The following is a 13806-nucleotide window of genomic DNA, read 5'->3' on the forward strand; positions in this document are numbered from 1 at the left end:
ATAGATAGATAGATAGATAGATAGATAGATAGATAGATAGATAGATAGATAGATAGATAGATAGATAGATAGATAGATAGATAGATAGATAGATAGATATTTTTTTATGACTGTTTCGACAGTGTGGCGCGGTTTTAATTCGTCTTTGGCCCCTTATGGCTTCCGTACGTACTGACGTACCTACAAATACGTAAGCGGAACTTCGGTTGTAAACAAATACGTAGACGCGAAATGTTTTTGTCTGAACCAAAACATGTATAAATATAGAGAAAACTCATAATTTTCCGCATATGTCAGGTAAGATTGTTTGAGTTAAGATATATTACGACTCGGCAGACGGAGTGTCGAAAGCGGGTAGTTAAAAATTGATGTACTACATCGGTTATTTTCTCCATTTAGCTTCGGCTAGTTGTCATTTCAGCTAACAGTAAAAATTAAGTTCCGTTTAACCATTTGACAACAGCTAACACCCGAGTTCTTTGAGTAGTTTGTGCGTTTTACATATTAATTTGAATTCTGCCGAGCAGTTTTATGCACATAAAAATGAAGTAACCGGGCTGTTACTTTAGTTTTTATTTATTAATAAAAAAAAGCTAAAGTAATAGGCCTTTGCCTAAAAAAAGGTAAGAAACCACGCAGGCCACAAATCTAAAGCCATATTAACTGAAAAAGTATACCATAAAATACCACTTCTTTCACCATCTAATTATTTGTTATTGTTTTTTAAAATGTAGCTCACAACACTTTTTAACAGAACAAGGAAACTATACAGAGTCAGAATGCTAACGAATTACTGAACATTTTTAATTTAAAAGTGAATTCATATTTTGGTTTCTGTTTAAATGCCATTTATTTCTTATTGTGTTTCATTTGGAAAAACCTTACGACAAAGATCTGGAAGCACTTTCGTTTTCCTCAAATTTCTTAAAAATTCTTACCTTAAGTTAATAATTCCTCCATTAAACAAAAGTGGTAATTTAGTTGGACTGACAAAAAAAACTGCATGTTATTAGTATCTTATTTTAAAAAACAAAAAGTATTTTTTTAAATGAACACTACAGTTACATGATTAGGTGAATGAGGCTCTTTAAGAACAGTATCAGGTTGGAATTGTTTAATTTTTCTGATTTACAAAGGAAAAGAAAATGCCTACATAAAATTAAAAATGTATTTTGACGTAAGAAAAATTCATACTATGATTTTTTTTTTTTTAAGTTTAAATCTGTTGGTGTCCTAAGCAAACCATTTTCAAAGTTGTTTTACAGATAGGCTCAGATTATTTATCAGTTTCAATCTATATGGGATTTGAATAAGTTGCACTTTATATTACGGGTGTTAGTTCTGTATTTTGCTTGTGTCTATGTTCGAAAATCACTATAAATGCATATTTTAGATAACATTGTTATAACTTTAATATTTTATGCCTTAGTTGCAGTAGAAATAATTATTGAGTTTCTATCATTTTTGGGGGGGGGGTTAATCCATATTAATTAGCTCAGGTTTAAACAGTTTTGCATAAATACTATGGCACCAGTCATTTTTACTCAAGGTCAGTATCTTGCTAATATAATGTCATACCAGCTGGTGCCTATTAAAATAATTTCTACATATTTTATTTTACACTTCAGACTGAATACGTATTTTCAACACTATTTATTTTTCTTTCAGTAGAAAGAAAAAGAAAAATAGGAAAATCGGAATAGTTAAGTGGGAGATCTTTGGTAAAAGCTTGCATGCCATTATGACACCTCCACATTGTATTATTTCAATAGAAATATATAATATCTATTCTTGCTTTGTAGCAACATGTATCCATCTTCACTTATCAGTTTCATTTCCCTACCCCTCTTTCTGTGTTTTTAGGTTGCACAAGACTGGAATTATTTAATGAAGTGCCATCTAGTTGCCAAAACAGGACATTATTTGGTGCTCCAGGCACGAAGAAACGATTAGAAGAAATATGTCTCGGAAACAGACAGCAAAACCTGTGAGGAGCAATAAAAAGGGTGAACTGGAGCGCAAGAGGGATGAACGAGCAGCTCGCCGTGCCATCGCAAAAGATCGGAAGAACCGCCCTCAGGATAACGACGAAGGAGCAGAGTATGTCAGCTTCTCCAATCAGCTCCAGGCGCTCGGGCTAAAGCTGAGAGAAGTCCCAGGAGACGGGTAAGAGATGGGAAACGGCTTATATTTGTCATGTGTGTCGCTCTTGGTGTGTTTGGTCTAGGCCTGAAACAATTAATTGTGATTAACCAATTATTGAAATAACTGTCAACTAATTTAGTAATGGATTAATCTTTAACTGAAGTATACAGACTCATAACAGCCCATTTGCTGAAAGAACGTACCTAATTACTCAGAGCAGTAATTAGACTAAAATTATTTATATATCAAAAAATAACCTAATACTCCTCACGTGGCATAGTTTTAGCTTGACCTGGTTCAAATTCTGTAAAATAAAAAAAACTCTTAATAAGCACTTTTTTTTGTTTCCCAATCAATAATCGATTAATCCAAAAACTAATCAGCAGATTGGCCCTACGCTGTATTGTTGAGCAGAACGGGCTGAACGTTCCCCATGTTGACGTTACCAGTATTTTCGAATGAATTGGGTTATTTGTGTATCTTTTCCATGTATTTCTAATATTGTATAAAATAAGCATAAGCGGTGAAATGAAAAATCTGCAAAATCTGCCAATTTATTTTATCCGATCAATCGATTGTCAGAATAACTGATAATATAGTCCATTACTACAATGTTTAAGTTTACTACATTCTTTAAGTTGTGATTTCATTATCAACATATATCTTGAGACCCTTCACTGGTTATGTTAATACTAGACTAAAAAAAAAACAGTATTGTAAAAAACAAGACAATTTTACCCTTTGCTAATTACTTCCTCATTTAGGAGTTGCATATTGCCATTCTTTTTCCTTCCTACTTAAATTTCATATCTATTGATTAAACCATTATCAGTCATTTTTCCTTGTAATTAATTATTTTCATGAATTATGGGAGATCAATATAACAATATTCAAATCTCAACCAATTAAAAAAAAAAATGCTATTTCCTAAAAACTTGCTTATCAAAACTTGTGCCATATTTAATTCCAATCATTTTTTTCTGTTTCATGTTTGACCTCTACTCAAACCTAAATGACTTTAATTAATCTTTGCTGGTAGAAAATGGTTTAATTTGAGTCCAGTACCCACATTTCCTTACTGCAGACTATGAATATACACAGACAGTGCTGTGAAAAAATATTTTCTCCTTTCTCCATTTTTTTTGTCACACAAATAATTACATTTTAATTTCAAATCAAGATAACCTGACTAAATACAAAATGCAGTTATGGAATGTTTTATTTATTACAGGTAAAAAGACGTATTTCAGACCCTCTTTATCTAAAAACAGTCCATGTCTCAGTTGGTGGCAAGACTGCTACGAAGCATTTCCCATGATCTTTGTTTTCTGGGGTTTTTGTTTTGCAATTCTAGGACAAAATATCTTCGTTTTCTTTTTCTTTTTTTTTAATTTGTCCTGTTAAAAAGCATTTCTCTCAACTCTTCCAAAATAGCTTAAGTCGCCTTTATCTAATTGTAAAGATAAAACTTTTTTTTTCTTTAACTAAAGAATAATCTTTCTGATTATTACACACTGGGCTTCAGTTTGTTGAGAGAGGACCTTTTAACCCGTCCCTAATGGACAGGCTGGAACAATAGCTTTAACTCAGACAGATCTTTTTTTTTTTTTTCCATATAGCGAGTAATGAGGTACATCAGTCATTATGTGTGATCTCTGTCTCCTACAGGAACTGCCTGTTCAGAGCGCTCGGTGACCAGTTAGAGGGGCATTCGCGGGGTCATCTGCGGCTTCGCCAGGAGACCGTCCAGTACATGATGTCCCATCGACAAGACTTTGAGCCTTTTGTTGAAGATGATGTTCCTTTTCCACAGCACTGTAAGAAAGTAGCAGTTGGAAACAATCATTTTTATTTTTATAATTGAATAATTATACCAATTATATCAATACCAACCATTGATTATTATGGGATTGTTTAATAGTTGATGATGAAGCAGTGACTCCTGGAAGTTTTTGTCTGCAGGTTGGAAGTGATGAAGCATTTTTCAGAGTTGTCATTTCCGTTTAGATTCAGGTTTCATGCAGGTGCTTGAAATCCTTGAAAATGCATGGATTTCAATTCAATATTTGGAAAGTGGTAGATCTTTGCATCAGATCCTTGGAAGTGCTTCAAATTCAAACTGCACAGTTTTGTCATAAAGTGCAGTCTAATGCTTGAGTAAAACCCTAAACTTGAAGAACATTATTTACTCTTGAAACCAGGTCACACACTTAATAAAAAGACATGCACATTTTTTTAAGTTAAATCAGACCAAACCTCTCTTGTTTTAGGTGAGTTAGAATTCCCCAAAGTATTTCTATTTTGCTAAATGCTGGAAGCTAAGACTTCTTTTTTTTTAGAGAGATTTTTGTGTAACTTTCTTCAAATTCATAAGTTTGTGTTTGAGCAGTAAGGTCAGCTACCTTAAAATGATTTGCTTGGATTGCTTCAGTGTAATGAATATTTATTACTCCTTATGAATCAATGATTTTATATGTCAGCTATTGCAATTGGGGGCTCTATTTTTGTTAAATTAGTGTTGTGTTCTCAGACGAGTCAGGTGTATAGTGTGTGTGTGAGAGAGAGACATTTCAGAGCATAACATTTTTGTGTTTTAGTTTGCCTTTTTGAATGTGGAATACTACCACAAGACATTATTAACTGAAATAAATGATCAATAACTGAATTGAAATGGTCTTCTCTAGTTAATCTGTATTGTTTTAATCTCCAAAGTGTGGAAAAGTTTGAAAACTTACATTGAAAGTACTTGAAAAGTTCTTAATGGGAAAAGTGTGCAAACCCTCATTACTATTATAAGAAAACTGTTTTCATTAATTTAACAATTTTTATGTTTTATTAGCTACATTTCAAGTCAAATATAGATAATTAATCAATTCTACGTGAGATGACATTTTACATAAAACAGTGATTTATATTATATAGTTGTATTGTAGCTTTTAAAATGTATAAAAACTAACTTATTCTTGTCTTTTCCTCCAGTGTCCAATCTCGCCCAGTCCGGTACCTTTGCTGGCAATGACGCTATTGTCGCTTTTGCTCGCAGTCAGCAAGTGAAAGTGGTCATTCATCAGCTAAACGCCCCACTTTGGGAGGTAGGGATCAACCCACAGGATGAGGCAATCGAATGACATCACATGAGCTCATGCTATTTTAACCGTGGGACACCAGCGCAGCAGTATTTCACCAGTTCATTAGTCGTGTCGTCTTGGCAGATAAATGGTGTCGAGAAGCAAGCGTGTAGAGAGTTGCACATCGCCTACCGATACGGAGATCACTATGACAGCGTGCGGCGAGTCGGAGACAACTCTGAGAGTCCTGCACAGCTACGCATTGAGGTAGTTGTTTTATTTTATACTTTTTAGGAGTTACTATTGGCCTTTATTTGACAGCAGTCTGACAGGAAGGGGGAAAAAACATGCGGCAAAGGAACCGTGTAACGGGAGTCGAACTCAGGATGACATGTCGAGATCTCACCGATCTCACCGCTCTTCCCGTAGCTGTGCTCTCGGTCTCCTCAACTTTTTCCAGTCCTGTCAACTGTTTAATCCATTGTTAACATGTCGTAACATGTTTTTACGAGCCGCCTTTAAACGTAACATGACCGCTAGATGCTGGTGGGGCAGTGACTGAGACATGCTGCAGTGCAGAACGGCACACCGGTGTGTGTTAGAGTCATGGGAGCAAACCAGCAAAAGCCAAAGAACTTTGCTTTTTTTTTTTTCCCCCAAACTAACCAGGTGTGTCGAGTAACTCTGTTGGATGCGTCATGCAGGTTATGTTAGCTAAATGATGACTAGCTAATGCCAATATATCACATTAAGCTTGTTAACAAGAATAGGCTTCTGATATTGTTATCTGTGTTCAAAAGCGGGTAGCACTGTTGAGTAACCTTTTGAGAAAAAACAGTACTTAGAGTAGTTTTACTCCACGGTATTTTTTTTTCTTTTACTTGAGCAATATTGTGTATACTCTTAATTGAGTAGATTGATTTTGCATTTAAAGAAATAGACTTCAGAGATTGGATCCCTTAGATTTCTGTGTCGTATGAACTAATGTTTATTCTAGTTTGAGCATAATTACTCAATATTGTATACATCCTTATTGTTTCTTTTTTTCTACCAAACATGGCTATTTTTTGAAAGGTTACATAAAGGTTTAAGTATTTATATTAAAACAATAGCTCATTTACTCTGCCCCTCCAAAATAAGCCAATGCCCCCCTGCTAAATTCCTCTGGAGCCGGGGAAGCTGCGGAGATGTATCCAGATTGCACCTGTTCTAATGCTTTGCTAACTGGGATGCTTTCATGGTTTCCAGACCCTGCAGAACTCCCACAGCCAGCAGCGTGTGTTTGGAGACGGTCAGAGGGAAAGACAGAAGAAACCCTTGCCGACCGCGTGCGAAGAGGAAAACGTGATCCTGAGCTCCATCAAGAACCGGGGAATCCAGGGTTAGTGGCTAAATAAAACTTTAGCTGCTCTTAGATGCTGCTTGTTGTTTGTATGAAGCGTTGCCACCCGTCACGTAAAATACAGAATCGTCCCGTATTTGGCTGCTAAATGTAGCGTCCCGTATGGACGGGATGGGATTTGTTCCATATTTCTATAAAATGTCACGCCTATCACACATATATCAACATTAATTATAACTATAATGGCGAAAATAAAACACAGGAAATATTAAGGTCAGTTAAACTGTAGTGGCAGGAGCTACAAAGGACCGCCCAGAACGCTACGGACCGACGCTGTTGTCACGGTTGCCTAGAGACGAACACTACGCAGCCACGGTGAGATGCTATCCTGCGTCTTTTTAAAACGTCCTCTACCCGATTCTCCACCACGTTCCTGGAAGCAAAATCTCTTTTAAAATACAGACGTGAGAGGGAAGAGACACATTCAAGACTGAACAATGTCACTTGGTATATCAAATGATGAAATATTGCTGGGTTTTTTTGTTTTATTTTTTTCATTCTTTAAGTGTAAAACACTGAAAAAACACTGACAACCTTTGCCCCTGTGTGGTCTAGAACCAGCCTCCAAACCTAACTCCTTATTTGTATAAATATTTTGGTAATACTCTTTCAAATACAATAATTTTCACATAACCTTATATTTTTGGCTGTCTGATGAATGAAATCTAAAATATTAAATCTGATGCAGTTACTCAGTACTTGAGAAGAAATTTTATCAAATATTTTTTTACACTTGCTTAATTAAAGCTTAAGTAATGTATTAGACTGTTCCTTTATATTTCTACTTAAGAAAAAATTAGAGTACAATTTGGGGTATTCTAACTCACCTCTATGTATGAACGATTGCTCTATGAATCACTTTTTTTTTTTTTTTTTACAAGAAACATTCCCATAAAATAATCTCTATCACTGCAGCGGCCATCTTACCCCATGAGGGAAGGTCGACACAGGCCATTGCAGGCATCTCTTCTTTTAATTTCTGAAAGGTGGTAACTCTATATGTATGTGAACAGTAACAGATCATGGAGTTTCCTCCCCCCTCCTTCAGGAGATGAGGAGAACCTGCTACAGCTAAGTGCAGCAACAATAAATGCTGAATGGCTCGCTGGTTCGTCGCTTGGTCAGCTGTGCCAGGGCAAATGCACATCGGAGTCCTGTTCAACCTGCAGAGCCGAAGCCACAGACTGCAGTGAGCATAACAAGCCAGGAGAGGGCAGCGACGTCCAAAAGCCCAAGGTATTTTCATGGATGGGATGTACTGCTTTTTTCTTCTTCTTTTTTTATTTTCAAATATGAAAATAAGTAATTTTCTTTAAAAACTGAAATAATACTTAAGTTACATGAAATAAAATGATATAAATAAAAAAGCTGGGTTATTTAATATGTTGTGAATATTGATGAGATTAAAATAACATTGAAATGCTGTGCAGATTTGTAAATGTAATATTTTTTTCCATTGATATTTGTGTTGTGTGTCAACATAAGCAGGTTATAAAAGTGAAGCATGTTATTTTTCTAAACCAATCTCATAGACACAGAATGTCAGAGATGTCTTAGAGATATTTCCAGTTTCCCTCGTCCATGGGTGCAACAGTTGTCAGTCATGATTCCACGCCGCCTGTCAGCTGTGGCCCTGCCCATAAAAAAGAACAAGTTGAAAACCGAAAAAAAAATCTGAAACTGAAAAGAAAAACCTCTAAAAGAAATTTTTTAAAAAATTTTGGTTCAAGTTCAAAACCTTTTTTTCTTATTTTTTAAAAGTTGAAAAATTTGTTCACAGACACACACAGTTTTTCAAGTTCAAAAGAAATCCTCCGGTTTTTTTGTTTGTTTGTTTTTCTTGCATACAAACTTTATGGTCCCAATTTAGCTCCATAGGTTTCCCACTAAGGCTGGTTGAATTCCTCAACAAATTCCACCGATCATTTTGGGAACACGTTGCTGTATTCTGATGTTTGGAGATTTGCTGAATTATCCCAAGTTTGCAGAGTAAATAACTGCATTTATATGCATAATATGTGCTATGTTGAAACTGACAATCTACTTAATTTAGAATCTGCTTAGAAGCATACATTAGTATACTGATGGTACTTTTATAATGTTTGTTTTCCATGCCATCTAGCTTTCAAACAAGCAAAGAAAAGAGCAGCAGCGGCTGGAAAAGAAGAAGCGCCAAGAGGAGAGGCATCGGCAGAAGTTTCTTCAGAGTAAAGGAGGCCAGGACCAGAACCAGAACCTGCCAGATGCTGTGACTCTAGTACCAGCTCTCAACACTCTCAGTATATAAAACTGAGGCATGGTCCAATCTTCCACACTGCAGCATTTGCTACCTGTGGCCATCTCGTTTTGCACATAGCTAAAAATCAGTGATTCTATCACAGGGAATGTTTGTTTCTGAGTTGTTCTTTTTTCTTAAAAAAAAAAAAAGTTAAATGGTGCCTGCAAGCCTGTGTGAATGAGACATGTGAAAGTTACTGAAGAGAACGTGATGGAACGTGAGTGTCAGTGTTTTCTGCTGGGTTTTGATTGAAGTTCAGTTCCCGTTCTTGTTTGTAGATCCTGTTCAGATCTGATCTACCTTCTACTCTGCCGCTCTCCTTTTCTTATGCTGGAAATCTGGCTTTCAATGACAAGCGTGCAGATGATCCGCTTTCATTTATATTAAACTGAGTTTACATTAACTTAGGTAATTCTGCTGGTAATCAAACGGGAGAGAGGCATTGTAATGTAAGGAATGTGGCAATACTTGTTAATAAATGACAAATTTACTGATTCTAGTATAAGGAGATGTAGTGCATATTTATCACAGAAGCATGTATATTACCATAACTAGTTTTTCAAATTCACTCAAAGGTGTTAATCCTCAACCACTTTCATTTTAGAAAGTTGAAAAACAGGAAGTCTGCAATTGTTGGAAAATTCATTTGTGATTTCATAAAGAAACAAATTGTCATTATTACGAGTATTGCAAAATGTACAAATGTTTATAAAGATGTCACATAAAGGGGAAAATTTGTGTCTTCGACAGGATTCTAACAAATGCATAAAAATCCAGCTTAGTGCTTCTTTGTAAGGATGAGGTCTGTTCACACAAAGCTTAAACATTTGTACAAGTTGCATACTACAGCATAAAACCACATAAGTGTTTTTCTTTATTTTAGAGTCTTGAGTTTTTACCATGCCTGGTTAGAAAAAAATCTATGAAACCAAACTTGTGCAGCAAATTCTTGTTTAGGTAATTCATTGGAGCTATACCATCAGCCCATTTAAAATCAAAACATTTCAACTGTTTTATTGAAAGTAGGCAACATTCATAACCATGATGAGTGTAGATTAAAACTGAGTACGAAGCTCTTGGACAACTGGAAAACTGTAGATGACGGCTCAAAAGGAACAATAGGAATTCATTTTATTACAAAGATTTATTAAAAAAAAAAAGCATCAATTGACAATGATGTAAAACTACACTTAATGCAGTCTTTAACAGACTTACACTCTGTACACTTTCCGCTAACACACCTCTTGGCTGAAAGGCATCTATTAAAGTCCTGCGGTAAAGCAAGAGAAAAAGCTGCCACCAGTGTATCAGAAACACGAAAAGAAACGCATTTTAAAGCCAGAACACCCGCTGAGACTCTGTTCTGTCAGGGGGGGTCTGAAACTGCTCCACTGTTGTTTCTACCAATCTAAGTCACATCTGTGGTTTCGTATCAACTTCTTTATGCTCAGATTACTCATAGTCTGAAACCAAAGGGAGTCCATCTTAGTCAGAAACCATTGAGAGTCCAGTTCTCTAGAAGTCCTGTCTGATATTCTCCTTGTTCTCGTCCCCCTGCTGCTGTCGGAGCTGACCGACTTCGTTCTCCAACTGGACGATTGCCCGCTCGATTTCGTAGTTCTTACTGACCAGTGACACCCAGCTAGGGATGGAAATGCACATATGTTAAGACACAGAAGAGTACCATGAGGCCTCATCTTCGCACCGTGACAAACATGCAGGTATTCTCATTAACATACTTGGACTCTAGTTCGCGTAGTTTGGCTCCAGCTGCCAACTGGTCGTTCTTACGCTGCCAGTTCAAATCTTGAATTTGCTTCCTGTAGAAGTTAAGCACATTATCTATGAAAATTTTTTTTTTTTTAAAGGACTTTGGGCAATCAAATACCAACATCCTGCTGTCTTTACCTGAACTTGTGAAGCTCTTTCTGAGCCATCTCAATCATGAAGGCCAAGTTGCTGAGGAAGGAGGATGAGGACAGTCAGGCATTTTCAAACAGTGAACAGACTTTGAAGGAAAAGGCTGATGCCTCTTACCCGTTGTAGACTTTCCATGCATTGGTTCCGTACTGCGACATGAGCTCCAGGTTCTCGATGCGGACTGCCTGGTGCTCCAACTGGGCCATAGAGTTGTTCACACACTCCTGCCACGCTGTTATGTCGTTCTTCTGTCCTGACGTGGGCGCCGGAAGCTCATATCTCCACAAAGAGTGACAAAAGTTTTAAGTGCATGCTAAAAAATGTGTGCACTTAAACTGTACATTTCTGTATTGGTGGATTAGCATAAAAAGAAAAAAACCTTCAAAAAAACAGTATTTCTGCAATGACCAGGTTTTACCTCTTCATGCTCAGGAGCTCCATGGGCTGCCGAGCTGCTAACCGTTCAAATTCGTTCCTCATAATTTCTGTCTGATGACCAAAAAGATGAGAAAGAAACATTCAGATGCTGTTAATTTTCTGCCACTGCCTAAACTGATAAAATCAACCAGAGGTTGTCTAATGGATTCCTCACCTCAAAAGCTGAGAAGTCGGGCGTAGGCAGGTAGCTCAGGTAGTTCTTTGTAGGCCGGTATCTTCTTGTCTCTTCCTCAACCAGCGCCGCAGCCTAAAGGAATGAACGGGATTAATGTTTGACAGATTTCCAAAAATTTCAGTCTTTTCAAAGAAAATCAAAGTGTGCCGATCCGGCGATGTACGCTGTACTCTAACTCAGCTGGCCAAACTTGGTTAGACCGCCACACCTTCCCATTTTTCTGTTCTTAAACACACCATGTTTGAAGGCAAAATGTTTATTTGCTGCCCAATGTACACCTAGCCATTAAGAGGTGACATGATGAAGGAATGATCAGTGTTATTCTCTTCACTTTTGAGTGATCAAAATGTTTCACATGTATCAGAGGTGTTGATACATGAAAATATAGTTTTTTTAAAACAATATTTCATACAGATTAAGATAAATGAACAAGAATTATTTAAAGTAGGAGCTGACAACTTGGTTCAAAGTATCTTAGTGGTGAACTATGAACATGAATCAATTTATTTTAGCCTAAGCTAAAGAGGACCCATTATGCTTCCTTTTAAACAAGTCAGGATGGGTTTAAGCTCTAAACAAAACATGGTCACTGCATCTCATTCTGATATTATCATTCTCAGATAATCTCAGAATGATTATCTGACGATTTCAGATAATCACTCATTATTTTTGCACAAAATCATTATCAGACAATGAGAGATTTCAACTGCTCAGTTCAGCCTATTTTGAACTCTTTTTGGAATGAGTTGTTTTAGGACTCTGTCCCCCTTTTATGCAAATAAGCTTTAGTTTTTGGACTGTTTCTAAAACCAGTAGAGACCCAAATGGAAGTACAAAATCATGCAAAAAAATTAATTTTGTATAGAACTAATTGCCCTCTATGAATTAGTTCTTTATGTGGGTGAAGTGGCATATCACTGATTATGGTTGATATTCAAGAATTGACTCCTTCCCATTTTATAAATGGGAAGCTATTACCCCTCAACATAAATATTAAGTCATTAGAATATAAAGGTATACATTTACAAGCATTATTCTTAAGCCCTAGCTACAAACTATACCCTTGCTCTGCGAGGACAAGACACCACAAAGTCTATCAAGACCTTATTTTATTAGTTTCCAAGCATATTTACTAAGCCTGTGTCGCTACAGACAATTTAAACATATTGCAGAACTGCTAAAGGCTACAACGAGGTGTTCTGCTGCTTTATATCCATGTAGCATAGCCAGCTAACACGTTTCTGTTAGCACGTAAGGTTTTTACTCACCGCTTCTCTGACACCTGGAGCATCGTAACCCTGGTCAAAGTACGGCAAAGCGTCCACAAAAACTTCACCTGCTACTGAAGCCGTTCCGGCCATTTTCAATTTGTTTAATTATCGTTTTATTTGAAGGTTCACTTCTTTCAAACGCTAAACGGACTCGGTAAGTCCAACTATAAGCTTTTCCGGAAGAGAATGTTTACATCCTGTTGTATAAGTTGTAGTTACTGCCGCCTATTGGATTGGAGGATGACTGCTCAAACTATTTTTTTTTTTTTTGCAGTAACAGTGAAGATACAATCCCACTGAGAAAAATCACCAAAACCTGAATTCTCTTGAAAGACCATCTTCGTCAGACAACATTTCCCTTCTGTGTTCTAGCTAATTCTCTTTCTTCCACATGTTAAGCATTTTGGGCTTAACATGTACAGAAGCTGGTTGCCTACATGTACCGGGTAGATTTGCTTTACAGAATTTATGTCTTTATTGTGTATTTGACTTTAAAAATCAAGGCTGCATCCAGCATCAAACTAGGTCACATTGCTGTAATAGTAGCCTATGTTCGTATGACCTTCAACCACTCGGATTATTTGTGTGTCAGTGCATTGGTGTGTACTTATAATTGTGTTTGTGTTGAGTGGGTGTATGCAATGTAGTAGTTGCATAGTTGTTAATTAAAGTAGCTAGAATGGTGTCAGACTTGCAGCACGCAGCACCCAAGAGCAGCAAAGGACACATGGACTCAGTTCTGGAAGACTGCAGCAGCCCCCAGCAGATAGACAGGCTTCGCCCGAGGGCATAGCCATAGCACAGAGGTAGGTTAACAGTGAAGCACAAGGAGCAGCAGACCCAAGGCCAAACAGCCAACCCAGTTTTCAATGGAGAAGGGTTGCCTAAATTGTCTCTGTGTCTCTTGCAGGGAAAGGTATGTTGCAATCCCACTGAGAAAATCACCAACTAACTCTACTCTGTTTATAAGATCAGCTTCACCAAACCACTATTACTCGTCTACCCTTTATGTTCCACTTTATTCTGTTATTTTCTGATTCAGATAGGTTGGCTGTCCTGGTTTTGTTGTGTCTAACGGCACATAAACCGTGATGAACTTCTCTCTTGAA

General features: G+C 36.9%; 2 protein-coding genes across 2 annotated transcripts; one reads left to right on the top strand and one right to left on the bottom strand.

Annotated features, from left to right (window-relative positions):
• Positions 1–183: 183 nt before the first annotated feature.
• Positions 184–9401, top strand: otud3 (OTU deubiquitinase 3). The gene is made up of 8 exons (XM_007570116.2): positions 184–297; positions 1864–2166; positions 3814–3962; positions 5125–5237; positions 5358–5480; positions 6462–6594; positions 7664–7851; positions 8738–9401. Exons 2-8 carry the CDS (start codon positions 1961–1963, stop codon positions 8900–8902), a joined length of 1077 nt encoding a protein of 358 aa, XP_007570178.1. The 5' UTR covers positions 184–297; positions 1864–1960; the 3' UTR covers positions 8903–9401.
• Positions 9402–9744: 343 nt separating this feature from the next.
• bcas2 (BCAS2 pre-mRNA processing factor) lies at positions 9745–12901 on the bottom strand. The gene is made up of 7 exons (XM_007570117.2): positions 12695–12901; positions 11406–11498; positions 11232–11302; positions 10931–11092; positions 10802–10852; positions 10633–10713; positions 9745–10535 (listed from the first exon to the last, which is right to left on the bottom strand). Exons 1-7 carry the CDS (start codon positions 12785–12787, stop codon positions 10409–10411), a joined length of 678 nt encoding a protein of 225 aa, XP_007570179.1. The 5' UTR covers positions 12788–12901; the 3' UTR covers positions 9745–10408.
• Between the last annotated feature and the right edge of the window lie 905 nt (positions 12902–13806).

The sequence above is a fragment of the Poecilia formosa genome, unplaced genomic scaffold (genome assembly GCF_000485575.1).
Source record: "Poecilia formosa unplaced genomic scaffold, Poecilia_formosa-5.1.2 Scaffold255, whole genome shotgun sequence".
Classification (NCBI taxonomy): Eukaryota; Metazoa; Chordata; class Actinopteri; order Cyprinodontiformes; family Poeciliidae; genus Poecilia; species Poecilia formosa.